Source organism: Teleopsis dalmanni, chromosome 1 (assembly GCF_002237135.1).
Source record: "Teleopsis dalmanni isolate 2A chromosome 1, ASM223713v2, whole genome shotgun sequence".
NCBI lineage: Eukaryota > Metazoa > Arthropoda > Insecta > Diptera > Diopsidae > Teleopsis > Teleopsis dalmanni.
In genome coordinates this window covers 119,851,565-119,868,989 of record NC_051846.1, presented here as the reverse complement: position 1 = coordinate 119,868,989, position 17,425 = coordinate 119,851,565, and the positions used below count along the sequence as shown (strand labels likewise).

At 35.9% G+C, this 17,425-nt stretch overlaps 2 protein-coding genes across 2 annotated transcripts; one reads left to right on the top strand and one right to left on the bottom strand.

The window, feature by feature from the left end:
• Positions 1–2,966: 2,966 nt before the first annotated feature.
• On the bottom strand, positions 2,967–8,141 carry LOC119665765. Its single transcript, XM_038075010.1, has one exon. The coding sequence runs from the start codon at positions 8,139–8,141 to the stop codon at positions 2,967–2,969; it is 5,175 nt and encodes a 1,724-aa protein (XP_037930938.1).
• Positions 8,142–10,633: 2,492 nt separating this feature from the next.
• On the top strand, positions 10,634–15,875 carry LOC119665764. Its single transcript, XM_038075008.1, has 5 exons — positions 10,634–11,129; positions 11,229–11,938; positions 12,167–12,747; positions 12,797–13,702; positions 13,808–15,875. The coding sequence occupies exons 1-5, from the start codon at positions 10,634–10,636 to the stop codon at positions 15,873–15,875; spliced, it is 4,761 nt and encodes a 1,586-aa protein (XP_037930936.1).
• The last annotated feature ends 1,550 nt before the right edge of the window (positions 15,876–17,425 follow it).

Sequence of the window (17,425 nt, the reverse complement as noted above, 5' to 3'; positions counted from 1 at the left end):
TGAAATTCACTATTGCTTCAATGCGGTCCTGTGGTGGTTTAATGCCATTCTTGCTGACCGTGTAGCCCAGAAAGAGAGTTTCCGATTTACCAAATTGACATTTTTTGACATTTATCCTAAGTCTATGTTGGCGCAAAATGGTAAACACTGTTCGGAAATGACGTTCATGTTCCTCTATGGACGTTGAAGCTATGAGAATGTCGTCAATATAGCAGTACACGAAATCAAGGCCTCGAAAAATTTGGTCCATGAAACGTTGGAATGTCTGCGTCGCGTTTTTCAATCCGAACGGCATGTACTTGAACTCAATCAAGCCAAAAGGTGTGCTCACAGCAGTTTTTTGAATGTCATCCTCTGCCATTGGGATTTGGTAATAAGCTTTCACCAAGTCGAGTGCTGAAAACAGCGTTTTGTTGTGTAACTTTTCCGCAAAATCATGCACATGAGCGATAGGATACCTGTCCGGTATCGTTATTGCGTTCAATTTTCGATAGTCGCCACAAGCACGCTAGCCACCATTATTTTTCGCCACCATGTGTAGGGGACTTTCCCATGGACTTTTTGACAAACGGCAAATACCTTGGTCCAGTAATAGAGTGATTTCGGCTTTTGCCACAGCAAGTTTTTGTCCAGATAACCTTCTGGGACGATCAAATACAATGTTGCCTCTCGTCTCAATTTGATGAGTCACCCCATGCTTTTGAGTGTCGTGAAGTGACTGTTTCAACACTGGTCGTGTAATATCAACGAATTCTTTGAGCAGATTGCTGAACTTGGCTGTCTCATTTATTGTAGATATGGTTGATAGCGGAGAAGCTGAAAGATCACCTCGTGTATTAAGCTTCGTCGTCATGTCTATAAGCTGTTTGCTTCTTAGATCAACTAACAAATGAAAACGGGTTAAGAAATCAGCACCAATAATAGCAACTTCGACATCAGCGATGATAAATTGCCACCTAAATGATCTCCGTAAACCTAGGTCTAATTCCATTGTGTTGTTGCCAAATGTGGTGATGAGAGTTCGGTTCGCTGCGTATAGTTGGAGCTCTCCTTGTGTTGTTTTGAATTTCACCAAATGCCGTGGCACTACTGATACAACTGAGCCCGAGTCAACCAAAAAACGAAAACATGATCTGCGATCGACGACAAAAAGACGTTCACTATTTATGAGTGGTTGTATTTCTGCTACTGATGAATCACTGGTTATGTGGTCAAGTTGTTTGCTACTGCCGTCAACCAGTGTGTATGACGACAGCTTTTTTAGTTTAAAGGTGCCCATCGTGAGCAGCTTGGCTTGCACTTGGTGGCACCGTCCCCAAACTTGGTGTGATAGTAACACAATTTGCCATGACCTCGCTGTTGACCATTGACATCGCTTACAGTTTTGGGTGAACGCGATCGAGAACCGTTGCGACTTGTGATTGGTTTCCTGAGTTGGCTAACTTCAACTTGCAGCTTTTTAACCTGGTCGGTCAGTGGTTGAACAGCTGTGTACAAATCATTATGTGCTGTGCTGCACACAGTTGTCGTAGCCTGCTTAGCCTGTGGCGATACTTCACACATGGTCATTGCGTTTGTTGTTGAAGCCTCCAGCATCTTATCAGCTAACTTGGCAAGTTTATTTAGATCATCCTCTTCCCAAATTGCCAATACCGGACGAATCGATTTGGGCATTTTGCTGAGAAAAAGCGTATGAATGATTTGTTCGCTATTTGGATCCGGTGCAAGACGTTTCATATTCGAAAGTATTTCCGACGGATTCATACCCGTAGTATCTCCACCTTGTAGTAGGCAACTTGGATTCGGCTGATTCCGCAAATTTTCCCAACAAACGTGCCTTGAGTGTTTCATATTTATTGTTCGTTGGGGGATTTGTAATTAGATCTTCAGCAACCATCACAATGTCTTCATCTAAATTTACTGCCACCCAATCGAATTTGTCTGTGTCTTCTCGAATATTATTTAAACGAAAGACTCGTTCCAGTTGCGCGAACCATACTGATGGGTTGGTTTTATTGAAGTTCGGGACTCTCACATTGTGTCTCATGTTCATTTCAGTGGAGTCTACTTGTGGATTTACAGTTTGTTCTGCATTTACAGCCATGTTTTCGTGTGCCTGTCTGGAACGCAGCTTGCTCGTGTACTCTTGCATAAGATGCACTGCTTTGCTCGATTTTCCAACGGAATCACCACCTTAGCTGTTCCAAGTACTCTTGTTCTGCAACTTGTGATGACGATGTGCGTGTTGGATAAGCCCGTTAATAGTTTTAGTGAATGTTGTTTAGCGTTTCTAAAACTAATGTTACTTTGCCCTTTTTTTCTTTTTTAAATTTAGTTCTGTAAGTTTTTTAACTTTACTCGTTTCTTTTGACTACTTTATTTAAACTACAAAATTATACAAAACTACTTTCTTCAAACTACAATATAATACAAGTTTACTCAAGGAAAATTAACCAACAACTAACTGTTGTTATCAATTGCCTCTCATACTTTAATTTGTTGTTAAGGTGACCAGTTCATGTGCTTTTATCTTTTCAGCATTGCCAGGTGTAAAAAAGAGTGAATTGTAAAGTATTCCTAGTTTATGATCAAACCTTGAATAATGAGCTCTTGCACCAATTCACCTCCTTTTTTTACCCACGGTTCGAATGGGTTTGTTAAAATTGAAAAATAAATTAAAAAATCGACAATTGATATTTCGTTAAGCACGTGAACGCACGAACCATAATTTTATTTCTCGTATATTAAATATAGCAACAACAATGTAAAAACAGGTTTTTAAAAAGAAATACAAATGTTACAAATTAATTGTTACAATTGATTATTCTATCGTGATACAGAACATTTACACTTGATTGATCTCTAATTTAAAAAATAACATTAGTTAATATTAATACATATAAAAAAGAAAAATGTTATGATGCCAAGTTGGCTTAACATCCCGGCCCCTATTGAAATATTAAATTTCAATTAATTGGAATAAGTGCTAACTTAGCAACAGGGCGTCGTAAAACTGTTGTTGGTGTTTGTACATCAGCAACGCGAACACGTCCGTCAGCGCCTGTTTTCACACTCACAATACGACCCATTACCCATTTCATCGGAGGAGCGTGCTCGTCATAAATGATAACCAAGTTGCCAACTGCAACATTATCTTGATCATATTTCCAACGATATCGGTTCTGCAAGTCTGCTAAATATTCGCTCTGCCATCTCTTCCAAAAGTGTGTTTTTGCTGCTGATATTCGTTGCCAGCGTTGGGCATGTGCAATGTTTTCGTTCTTTAAAAACGGCTCAGGAATACCTTGTAATGATGTACCAATCAAAAAATGCGCAGGCGTCAGAGATTCGAAATCATTGGGGTTTGTTGAAGTTGCTGTGAGCGGTCGAGAATTCATGATTGCTTCAATCTCGACTAATGATGTTGTAAGTTCTTCGAACGTAAGACGAGCATTACACAATGTGCGATATAGATGGCCTTTGGCAGTTTTTACAGCAGCCTCCCAAAGACCCCCAAAATGTGGGGCGCGAGGAGGAATAAATGAAAATTCTATTCCTAAATTTGCACAGTGAGAAATAATTGCATTTTTCATGCAATCTTGATGAAAATGTTGTCGAAGTTCTATTAATTTTGTTTCAGCACCCACAAAATTTGTTGCATTGTCACAGTGTATTATCCTTGGCAAACCTCGTCGTCCCACAAATCGCTTTAAAGCAGCAATGAATGCATCACTAGTTAAATCAGTGACGGCCTCTAAATGAACTGCTTTAGTAGCAAAACAAATAAAAACCGCAATGTATGATTTATACGGTGCTTTACCACGAATTTTTAAATATGTAAAAATAGGCCCAGCAAAATCAACGCCTGTAACTGTTAAAGGTCTGCTTGGTGTAACCCTTTCTTTTGGTAAAGGTGCCATTATTTGATTGATTAGTTTGACTTTATATCGTGCACAATGGACACATTTTTTTATAACTGAAGTTGCTAATGATTTGCAATTTATTATCCAAAAACGTTGTTGAATAGTTGCAACTAGTGCACGAGGGCCAACGTGATAGTTAACCCGATGAAAGTACATTACCAGATGTCGAACAAATGGTTCATCCTTTGGTAACAACAATTGATGTTTAAATGTTTCTGGTGTATCAGCATTTGTTAGACGACCTCCTACACGTAATAAGAAACAATTTTCGCTTTTATCAATGAATGGCGCTAATGTGGCTAAATTTCCTTTAACATGACCCACCTGTTCCAATTGTTTAATTTCATCACTAAATCTGTATTGCTGAATTACCCACACTACTATATGAAGAGCATTGTCGAGCTCAGTAGCAGAAATGTATTCATTTTTCATTCGAGTTTTAAAGCGGATAATGTAAGCTATTACTCTTAAACATGTTAAGTAGTTACTAATATTGTTTATTTTAAGCAAAACGTATGGTACGGGTTTATTTTCAATTATAAATGCCGTTTTTTTTCTTTCTAAATTGACTTCTTCGTCAGTCAATGAATACGAAGTAAATTCTAAAGGCCAATCAATTTTTGAACTGTTGAGGAACGATGGTCCCGTTAGCCATTGGGACTTAACTAAATCTCGAGTAGAACATCCACGAGATACTAGATCTGCTGGGTTTAATTCTGATGGTATATATCTCCATTCAAAGCCATTAGTCAATTCTTGTATTTCTGCTACTCTATTTCCAACAAATGTTGATAATGTTGAAGAATGAGTATGAATCCAATGCAACGTAATTTGCGAATCCGTCCAAAAAAATACGTTATCAAAAGACCTTTTGAAATTAGGTTGAAGTTGATGCCAAAATTTAGACAGAAGGTGAGCCGCGCAAAGCTCTAAACGGGGAAGTGACCGTTGTTTCAAAGGAGCAATTTTAGATTTGGAAGTCACGAGTTTGGTACATATATTGCCAATTGCATCCGTGCATTTAAAATATATGCAGCAACCATAAGCCTTTGTTGAAGCGTCAGCGAATCCATGAACTTCTATACTGACTGGATTTAACATTAAAACAAAACGAGGAATTTTGGAAGTAGATATTTGTTCAAAATTGATGATAATTTCTCTCCAAGCCTGTGAAATTGTGTCAGGTACTGCGTGATCCCAATCATACTTCAAGATCCACAGTTTCTGAAGAAGTATCTTAGCCTTTATAATAATCGGACTAATCAACCCCATTGGATCAAATAATGCGGCGACTGTAGATAAAATTGATCGCTTGGAAATGGTATTTGAAGAATCATTCAATTTAAAATTGAACGTAAAATAATCATCAATTGGACACCAAATTACACCAAGTGCACTAGTTAGATCACTATTGGTAGTGATGGAGCACGCTGCCGAACAATTTAAATCAGGGTGATTACTATGCCATTTGGATAACGGCATTTGAAAGTATTGAAGTATGTCAGTAACTTCATTTTTAATTTGTTGAAGGTGAAGTAAATCATCAGCCCCTGTTAACATATCATCAACATAAAAATCTTCTTTTATTATTGATTTTCCAAGCTCATGGTTACCAGGATATGTATCGACTGCATAGGATAAACTACGTATAGCTAGAAATGTAGCAGCAGCAGTTCTGTAAGTCACTGTATTTAACATGTATGTTGATACGGGTAATGACTTGTCATTGCGCCAAAAAATTAACTGATAATTCCTATCCTGATGATGTACCATAATCTGACGATACATTTTCGTTATGTCCGCCATAAGTCCATATTTATGGCAACGAAAACGTAGCAGATTAATGAGTAATTCATTTTGTATGGTAGGACCCACTGCAAGGATGTCATTTAGTGAGACCTGTGATGCCGTTTTGAAAGAAGCATCGAACACCACGCGTAACTTAGTTGATTCACTACTTGACTTCAGCACGCAGTGATGCGGAATATAATAATGAGGTATTGATAAATTTGGACTATGAATCAATGACATGTGTCCCAATTCTTCGTATTCTTTCATGAATTTTGAATATTCTTCTTTGAGCTGAATATTCTTTTCAAGCTTTTTTTCCAGAGCATAAAATCGACGTAACGCAATATCTTTAGAGTTACCTAATAAATCTGTACTATTTTTAAATGGTAGTTTTACCATAATTCTTCCATCACAGTTTACAGATACATTATCAATGAAATGTTGTTCACACATGATTTGTTCCTCTGACCATTTCTGACGTTTATTAGAGACGTCTTCTAATTGCCACATTTTTTCAATATTTTTGTTCAAAGCTTCGATTGAAGTGATGGTGCAATGACTGACTGCTTCAATCGGTTTATGTGACAAAGCATACCTTCCGGATACAATCCAACCAAATTCAGTATTTTGTAAAATTGGTAAGTTTTTACCCAAAGACATTCGACCTTGCGTTAACAACAAAAAGAAAGCTTCTGCTCCAAGTAACATATCAATACCTTTAGGAACATTAAATTCTGGATCTGCAAGTTCCATATGTGATGGAATATTTAAATCTTTCAACGAAAATGCTTTATCTGGATGATAGCTACTAATGTTCTTTGAAATGAGAAAATCTAGTGATGTTTCAAACTCGGTTATCCGTGATCGGATTGTAGTTTGCGTATTATGTTGAATTTTCAGCACAGAAGAACCAACACCAACGATATCTATTTCAGATCTCGACCTTTTTAAGTTTAGAGCCCGTGCTAGAGAATCGGTAATGAAATTCACTTGCGAACATGAATCTAAAAGCGCTCGGCCCATTTGGTACGTTCCGGTAAAATCTTTTATGAGAATTAGAGCTGTTGCTAAAATAATGGTACTATTTGTCTTCTTAACACTCCTTTGTGAAGTAGCATGTGTAACTGGATTACTAAGTTGATCATTTCTTGATGATGAAATGTTAGAATTTACAGACGTATTTAAATCATGTTTGTGGAGCAACGTATGATGACGTTGTTTACAAAATCGACAAGAATATTTTGAGCTACATTGTGATACAATGTGGAGGTTTGATAAACAATTGAAACACAATTGGTGCTGTTGTACTTGATCACGACGTTGTTCTAATGGAAGTGCGATGAATTTGATACAAGTAGAAATATTATGACCTAATTTGGAACAATATGTACACGACCTTTCAGGAATATTTTTGATCGCAAATGAATACTGCTTTGGCTTGCTAACCTTTTGTAATGAATGCGGCTGATAAGTTTGAATTGATTGCGGTTTCACATTATGCCTCGTTTGAGCATCGAGTTGTTGGCATCGCTTATCAAGCATAGCACAACATTGTTTCCAAGATGGAAGATTAGAGTAATCTAAATATTCATCCCATTTCTTTTTAGTTTCTTGATCAACTTTGGTAATTGTAAGATGTATGATAATTGCATCACAAATTTTTTCAAAACTTCCAAGTGATTGTAACGAATTGTACAAAGCTGAGATAGTATCAGTGATATGTCTAAGTTGTTTAGAATCAGCCTTAGAAATTTTATCCACTTCGAAAATAGATGAAATGTTTTCTAAAAAAATGATTGTATCATTGTCATACCGCTCTTTCAATCTGTCTAGTGCTTTGCCATAGTTTTCTTCAGTTATTTGGAACGACTTAATTGTTAACAAAGCTTCGCCGGATAGGCACGATAACAGATGGTTGAACTTCTCAATAGGTGGAATGAATTGATCGCTGTGAACTAGATTCGTGAAAGAGTTTATGAAATTTTTATATTCGAGATATTTGCCATCAAATCTCGGCAAACGTAATTTAGGCAAACGATTGTACTGCATTTGAGGCATTGAAAATGTATGTTCATGTGATTGTGAGCTTCTTCTGTTGCCAAGAAGATTTAGAATACGTGATTTTACTATGACATATAATTCGTCAATTTCCGAGCGACATGTATCTTGTGGTAACGAACGTTCAATTTGACCTTGATAATACGATGCTTGTTTATAATACGATTCGACCATACCTAACCTGCACTCAAATTCAGTAGGAGACAAATTATTTGACGCATCAATAATGTTCTTAATTCGTGTAAGGCTCCCCTTTGAAGACGCACGTTGCTGTCTAAGCTCATCTATATTTGGAACAGGATTAGAAACATTATTATTTGAGGCATTACCTTGACTACCGGTATTTGATGATAAAGATGGTTCAGACATTATTACAGCAAATGAAATTATCCACGTAACAGTTCTGTGATCTCTTGTTCACGTTTAACGAAAAAACACCAACAATGCACGAAATCCGTAGGTAAGGTTTCAGTGCACGTTTGTCAACGTTTATGCAAAACGTCTCCTGGCAGGATCGCCAATGTAAAAAAGAGTGAATTGTAAAGTATTCCTAGTTTATGATCAAACCTTGAATAATGAGCTCTTGCACCAATTCACCTCCTTTTTTTTACCCACGGTTCGAATGGGTTTGTTAAAATTGAAAAATAAATTAAAAAATCGACAATTGATATTTCGTTAAGCACGTGAACGCACGAACCATAATTTTATTTCTCGTATATTAAATATAGCAACAACAATGTAAAAACAGGTTTTTAAAAAGAAATACAAATGTTACAAATAAATTGTTACAATTGATTATTCTATCGTGATACAGAACATTTGTTACACTTGATTGATCTCTAATTTAAAAAATAACATTAGTTAATATTAATACATATAAAAAAGAAAAATGTTATGATGCCAAGTTGGCTTAACACCAGGTGTCTTTTTCTTTCTAGAATGACAATTGGATATTTTCTGGGTTGCCATCTTTGTTGTACTGTCGCCACATATGTATATATTTTTACGTATGAAATAACTTTGTGTTATTCTTATGTAATGTTTTTGTTTCATTACCGTTTTTAATTACAACATTGCTGTCTTGTATATCTACTACTTCATATGGACCTACGTATGGACTTGTACCTTTACGTCTATTCTGTGCTTTTACTAATATTTTGTCACCAATCTTCACATTAGTCGGATTGCTACTACTTTTTGATTCTCGGTGTCTTTTGTTTTTAACTTCTATAGTTAGTTTTCTCGCATTATTAAGAGATAGCCTAAGACGTGCTTTCAGTTCGTTAGCATAGTCATCTAGATTGAAATTTCCTTTCGTGGAATTTAAATTTTCGCCTGGTAGTGAAGGTAATTTCCCGAACACTAATTCGTGTGGGGTGTACACAGTGTCTACATGGGGCGTGGTATTATACGTGAATGTATAGTATGGTATCCACTTATCCCAGTTGTCATCGTTTGCGAAACTTAATAAATACTCATTTAGTACTCTATGATTTCTTTCTATTATACCAACTGTTTCGTGGTGATAGAGTGTTGAGAATGTTTGTTTAATATCCATTAGGTCTGTTACTCTAGTCATTAATTCGTTTAAAAATTCTGTACCTCTATCAGATTTTAGAGTTTTAAATGTACCGAATTTTAATATTAACTGTTCCACTAACGTTGTGGCAATGGTTTTAGCATCTTTGGTTACTATTGGGTATGCTATGACGAATCTACTTAGTTCGCATTGCATAGTTAATATATATCTGTAACCGTTTGATGGTCGCAGAAGTCCCACTTTATCGATTTGTACAGTTTTGAATGCTAAATGTGGAGTTGTAGTAACTTGGAGTTCTTCTTTGTTGTGTCTAACTTGTTTATTCTTTTCGCATTTTTCACAAGTTTTAATGAATTTGTGTACCATTTGTTTCATTTTTCTCCAAGTATATCTCTGTTTTAATTTTATGAGAGTTTTTCGTACTCCTAGATGTCCGCTAATAGGATTATTATGAAATTCTTCAATTAATCTATATTTCTTTATCGTATCCGCTACGTTTTCTGGTTTCTTGTATAGCACTTGTTGACGAATCAACAAAAAATTAAGAACTAGGTCATGAGTTAATTGCTCACACCTGTTGCTTAATTTCTTGGTTGACGAATCAACAAAAAGTAAAAATTAGGTCATAAGTAAAGCATTCGCAACTATTGCTTATTAAGCAATTTGTGCGAATTAAGTAATAAACTTTTTTATTTATTGTATGTTTTGCAATTACGGTTGCATTTGATTTTGTATAAAAGAACAAATCAATTTAAATAAAATCAGTTGTTGAAAGTAAATCAACGTCTCACCAATCTTTTATTGTTTCCCCCCACCAGTGGTAAGGGACATAAAGATTGTTAATGAACATTCTTGTTCATTTTTGGTCCTTCGAGCCGGATATTTGAAATTTCCCCCACCAGTGGTAAGAGTTTCAAATATACCTAACAAAGAGACTTAAAGTCTAAGATTGAATTTAATACAAACGTACCGAGGTTTTTAACATCTGAGTGAAGTTAATACAAGCGTACCGAGGCTTTTAATATCGGAGTGAAGTTAATACAAGCGTACCGAGGCTTTTAACATCGGAGTGAAGTTAATACAAGCGTACCGAGGCTTTTAACATCGGAGTGTAGTTAATACAAGCGTACCGAGGCTTTTAACATCGGAGTGAAGTTAATACAAGCGTACTGAGGCTTTTAACATCGGAGTGAAGTTAATACAAGCGTACCGAGGCTTTTAACATCGGAGTGAAGTGAATGCAAACGTACCATCGAAGTGAAACAAGCAGAAGCGTACCAAGGCGCTCAACAAATCAAATCAAATACTAACAGAGGACATCATGGAGATCGAAGAGATAGATCAAGTTATCCAACATCAAAAGGACATTGAAGGTGAGATCCAGAGGATCTGGATAAATTTTAAAAAGGATTCTTCTACAAGATATTCAAAGCAGTATTTTGAGACACGTTTGGAAAATTTGCGTCAGAAATGGGACGCATTTGAAGACAACAATGATAATCTGATCAAGAATTTGAAGCCTGATAATGAATATATCACAAAAAATTACTATGGCCAGTTACAACAAAGACGAAATGAAATCGAAAATCGATTTAATAATGAATTGGAAATAATAAGGCAAATGGAGCAAAAGGAAGCTCAAGTTTCAAGGCATCAAGTTATAAGAGGGCAAGAAGAAGCTCGGTCACTAAGAAATCAAGACATAAGTATCAATGACGAAGTCACCATCACCGGGCCATGTGATATTACGAACAAACGTTTAGCAATCTTAAGTACAAGTCTGTTGCAGATCAAAGAGACAATAGACTTAACGAAAAGTATTTAAACGTTACAGTTCAAATTGGAAAAATTGAAGAATTGTTGGGCAAAGATCTCACAATTAAACGATGAATGTCTGTTTAACAATGATGAAATAGACCAAGGAGATTTCATTCAACTGGAATCGATATACGAAGAAGTATATATCCAGTTACAAGAAGAACTGAACGTTCGCAGTCAAAATGTTTCAGAAACTAGAACAACCGTAAGTAACAATATCAAACTACCACCGTTGAATGTACCCATATTCAACAGCAGATTTGAAGAGTGGTGTCCATTTTGGGAATTGTTAGTTCAACAAAACCATAATCTAGTGGATGTAGAAAGAATGCAGTACTTAAAAGGAAGTCTACGGGGAGAAGCCGCCAGACTTATCAATCATTTAACAATAACAGCGAACAATTATACAGCGGCAGTTGAACTACTGAAACAAAGATACAACAATCCAGCAATACTTGTGGACAATCTTATCAATAAGTTATTGTCGCTCAGAGCTATAAGAAATGAGAATGCACAGGATTTAAAAACATTAGTGGATTCTTCTAGAGAAGTGTTATATGGTATACGTAATTTAAATGTGGACACGTCAAGTTGGGATCCACTAATTATACAGATACTGCTTCCAAAATTAGATGGTGAAACCAGAAAATTATACCAACATTCAAGAGGGGCATCAACACAAATACCAAAATTGAGCAGCTTATACGAGTTTATCGAGAGCAGAGTTAGAGGATTGGAGGCAATTCGAGACACAAATCGCGAAAATAAGAATAATTTTCGACCAACAGCAGTTAATACAAAAACGCATGTAAATACAATACATACGCTATGTTTAGTGTTTAATGGTGACCACCAATTAATTCGATGTTCAAAGTTTCTGAATATGAAGGTGCCGGAACGTCGTGAAAAGATTATGAGCGCCAAATTATGTTTTAATTGCCTTCAGAGTGGGCATTTTAGTAAGTTGTGCTTGAATAAAAAAAGATGTGCAATTTGCGACAAAAAACACCATCAACTTATTCATGAACAAGTTAAGGGCAAACCAACAGTCACAAATAACATAAGTAAACAGAGGATGCCAACATTGAAGAACACCACAGAGACCGAAGTGACAGCGTCGTACAACATCCAAAAGGAAAAAACTGTTCTACTAGCAGCAGCAATGGTAATTATAAGGACTAAAAAACAAGTTAATCCGATACGAGCGCTTCTTGATCAAGGATCACAATCTTGTATAATAACAGAACAATTAGCAAGATCAATCAGAGCACCATTGACCAATTATCAAACTCACGTAAAAGGTATCAATGGACAAACAACAAGCGTTATAGCCAAATGTTCATTAGAAATTCAATCTATACATGATGAAAATAAGAGCTGTCATATCGAAGCAATAGTGTTACCAAAAATCACATCAAAAATGCCAAATGCAGAATTCACGCCAGGAAAATGGTCGCATATTGATGGATTGCAGTTAGCAGATCCTTGGTATGCTGAACCAAAGGAAATACAATTGTTAATCGGGTCGGACGTATTACCAGAAGTGTTTAAAGAAGGATTAATTAAAGGACCAGACAACTCTCCAATGGCTCAAAACAGGACCTTTAGATGTAGAGCGTACAATCACAAACAAAATAATGTTATGCTCCATGGCTTGCGAAAGCAGCGACGAGTATTTAAAACGGTTTTGGGAATTAGAGGAAATTCCAAATGCAGACTTAAGAACAGTAGAAGAAAGGCATTGTGGGCGACATTATGATTCAACTTGCACCCGCGATAAAACAGGACGATACAACGTTAGGTTACCACTGAAAAATGATCGAGAAACGTTAGGTAAATCCAGAAAGATGGCATTAAAACGGTTCTTTTCATTGGAAGAACGATTTAAGAAGAATCCAGCACTAAAGCAAGAGTATGTGAACTTTAGGCGAGAGTATATCAAGCTGGGTCACATGAAGGAAGTTAATGAAAAACCAAAGACAAAGGTATATTATTTGCCGCATCATGCAGTTATTAAAGAAGACAACACGACAACAAAGTTTCGGGTGGTGTTTGATGCGTCCGCAAAAACGACATCAGGACAATCACTGAACAGTATTATGATGACAGGTCCTACATTACAAAAGGATTTATTCATTCTATTATTGCAGTGGAGAATGTTTAAAATAGTTTTTACGGCTGACATTGAAGAAATGTATCGGCAAATACTGATTTATCATGATGATAGAGATCTTCAACGAATTTTATTGAGAAACGATCAGAAAAAACCAATAAAAGAATACAAATTGAACACGATTACATATGGTACTGCATCAGCACCATATCTTGCCATCAAGACGTTGTTAAAATTAGCAGAAGACGAGAGAACTAATTATCCTTTGGCAAGTGAAACCTTAAATGAAAAATTTTATGTAGACGATTGTTTGGGAGGCGCTAATACGATTAAAGAGTGTAAACAAGTACAAGAAGAATTAATCCAATTATTGCGGAAGGGAGGTTTTAATTTAAGAAAATGGGCATCAAACGAACCGGAAATGTTGGTGAATATCCAGATAAAAGACATTGAACCAGGGTTAGAGATGCAATTTAACAACGACCAAGCGATTAAAATTTAAGGAATAAAATGGTGTCCTAAATTGGATCAATTTGAATTTAAAATAAATACCACGTCATTCAGCTCAAAATACACAAAAAGAGCAATTCTAAGTGATGCTGGAAAACTATTCGATCCATTTGGTTGGTTGTCACCTGTAACCATTAAAGCAAAAATTATGATACAAAAATTGTGGATGCTAGGAATTAGTTGGGATACAGAGATCCCACCCAATCTACAGGCACAATGGGAAGAATTTAAATTGAGATTACCTGCAGTTCAGAAAATAACCATGAAAAGATGGACACAACATTCAGAGAATAGTTTAATCGAGTTACATGGATTTGCAGATGCGTCAGAAGCAGGATATGCTGCAGTTGTATATACAAAGGTTATCAATGCAGAAAAGGTTACAATATCCCTAGTAGCATCAAAAACCAAAGTTGCGCCTATTAAGCAGGTATCATTAGCCCGATTAGAGTTATGCGCAGCTGTGCTATTGATAAAGTTGATTAATTACATTCAGAAGAATAACAAGATTACCTATAGTAAAGTTATTGCATGGTCAGATTCAAAAATTGTATTAAATTGGCTAAGGCAATACCCAAATAGATGTACTACGTTTGTAGCAAACAGAGTATCGTATATTCAGGATACGTTTAAAGGGCAATTTAGATTTGTTCCAGGAAAAGATAATCCAGCAGATATTCCATCAAGGGGAGTATATGGTGACAATCTTATTTCAAATATATTATGGTGGCCAATTTGGACCATAAATTGGCTAATAAAAGATGAAAGAAATTGGCCAGAAAATGACGAAGTAATAGATTTGAATCTTATTCCGGAAACAAGAAAAACTGCAATATGTAACGTCGTGGACGTTACCAAAGATGAAAATATTATTAATCGATTTTCTTCATTAAACAAACTTCTTCGAGTGACAGCTTATTGTCTTAGATTCGTTTATAATTGTCATAAAAAGAAATCCGTAAGAAAGATCGACAATCTGTCGGCAGACGATATCGATGCAGCGGAAATTGTGTTGGTGAAGCAGGCAGAAAAATGTTTTTCAGATGACATCAGACGGCTTAATCTTCAGAAACAATTAATGAAAAGTAATAAGTTGTGTTCATTAAACCCATTTGTTGACAGTGCAGGAGTACTAAGAGTGGGCAGCAGATTAAGAAATGCAGATTTATCTGACAACCAAAAGTATTCAATCATTTTACATACAACGAGTACTTTGGCCAAACTCATAATCAATCAGGAGCATATTAATACGATTCATGGAGGATTAAAACTGACGCTAAACTACGTTCGGGAAAAATTTTGGATTATTCGTGGAACAATCGCTGTGAAAGCTTGCATCAATAAATGTTTAAAATGTTTTCGAATAAAGGCAAAAGGACAATCTCAATTAATGGGAAGTTTACCAACACCAAGAGTAAATTTCTCGAGGCCATTCACACACTGCGGCATAGACTATGCAGGGCCATTACACATTAAATGCTCGCAATTCAGGGGAATTAAAACACATAAGGCATATATAGCTATTTTTGTATGTCTGGCATCTCAAGGATTTTTAGCAGCACTCAAACGAATGATAAGCAGACGTGGCTCAGTACATCATATTTATAGCGACAATGGTACCAATTTTACAGGTGCAAACAACATTTTACAGAAGATTCAAATAGAGAATCATCTAGCTGAAACAGGTATACGTTGGCATTTCATCCCTCCTGGCTCACCTCACTTTGGTGGCCTCTGGGAATCGGGAGTAAAATCCATTAAATATCATCTAGCTAGAATTATAGGTGACCAAAAATTGACATACGAGGAATTAAGTACGGTCTTAATTCAAATCGAATGTTGTCTTAATTCACGGCCACTCTGTCCATTAACAGACAACATTGAAGATCTTAATGCACTTACACCAGGACATTTCATTGTGGGATCGTCATTAATGACTCTTCTACCAATCACTGATAGTGTAAAAGAAGGTCATATTCCGTCAAACCAGGAGAAGTTCCCAAAATTATTTAAAGAAGCAACATTAATCAAAGCAGAACCAGACACTCAAAATATGTTACCATTTGGAAACACTATCAGAAATAAAGAAGTAGTTTCGACAAAGTCTACTGCAGGAGATTAGCAACATTAGCAACATTAGCAACACCCACTGTAACATATCCCGAATCAGGATTATTCATTGAAGGATTAGGTAAAGCAAAAATACAAAGAGGAACACTTAGAACCACTATCACATTTCCAATCCGTGACATAATTCAAGATCAAAGGAACGTTAATAACACCATAAAACAATTAACAATGTTGTGTACCAAGTCAAAGGCTGTCAATCCTTATATACAATGTGACGATTTAGTTTCCAATTTAAGTCATGAAGGGCGCACCTTAAGAACAACCATTGATTGATTGTTGACGGCAGAATCATCAGTTACAAGAAGTCCCCGAGGAATATTAGGTACAGTGTTAACAACACTTTTTGGTGTAAACGATGAAGTGTATCACGACATTGAAACGCTAGATCAAAATCAGAAATTATTGATCCAAAATACTAAATCAAATGCTAGAATCATGATATCCACAATAGCGGCAGTAAACAACACAGAAACTAAAATCATCAACAAAATCAACAGCTTTAGTAAAAGACTAAACGAAGGATTGCAGGCTATCAGTCAGATGCAAGGTTGGCATGATATCGGAGAAGGAAATAAACTGAATATATATGTACTTAATTCATATATAATGGCATCCAATTACATTCGAGAAGTAGAATCAAAATATAATAAGATCTTCAATGTATATTTAAAACGCAGTCATATTTATGAATTCCTTTCGCATGATGAAATCAATGATATTATAACTCGATGTTCCTCAAAAATTGGACCAGAAATGTATGTCTTACCAATTCCGATGAACAGATTGGAATATGTTCGGGATACTGACAACGTTATAATTTATGGTTATTTCACAATCAGCGATATAGAAGAATATGAAATCATTAGATTCAACACGATTCCAGAAAGAATTAATGATAATATATTATCAAGAAATCGAATTGTTAACATCCACATTTGGCATCAATTATAGCAGTAAAAAATATTTTGACGTTACTATCAGCCAAATGGAGACTGCAACCAAGCTGAATAATGGTACTAGGTTCATCCAACAATATTTTACAACATTGACGAGAGTTCCAATTGTGTAATTAAGCAATTGTATAATAAATTAACATTCGATAACTGTCCGTCAAAAAGATTTCAAGTTATACAACCAGTTTGGAAAGAGCTTTGGACGCCCAATGCTTGGATATTCATTACACCAAATTTAACGACAATTCATGTAATTTGTCACATTGAACGTGAAGAAGTAGTTCTGAATTATACGGGAATCATTCAGATTTCTCCAGATTGTGTAATACATTCTAAGACTATTCAACTGGAAGGAAGAATGATGAAAGAATTTCAATCAATCACACACCACGTTAAACCAATCAGCATGCAAAACATATCAATACCTGACATTTCAATGCATAAAATTACAAATGAAACCGTTATCCCATTGGTGCAAGATTTATCAACTATGCTTTTGTACTCCGCAAGGGATGCTCAAGACAACATGGACCAAGTCAACGAAATATCTTGGAAAGCAATAATGACTCATCAATATTGGAAGAAATGG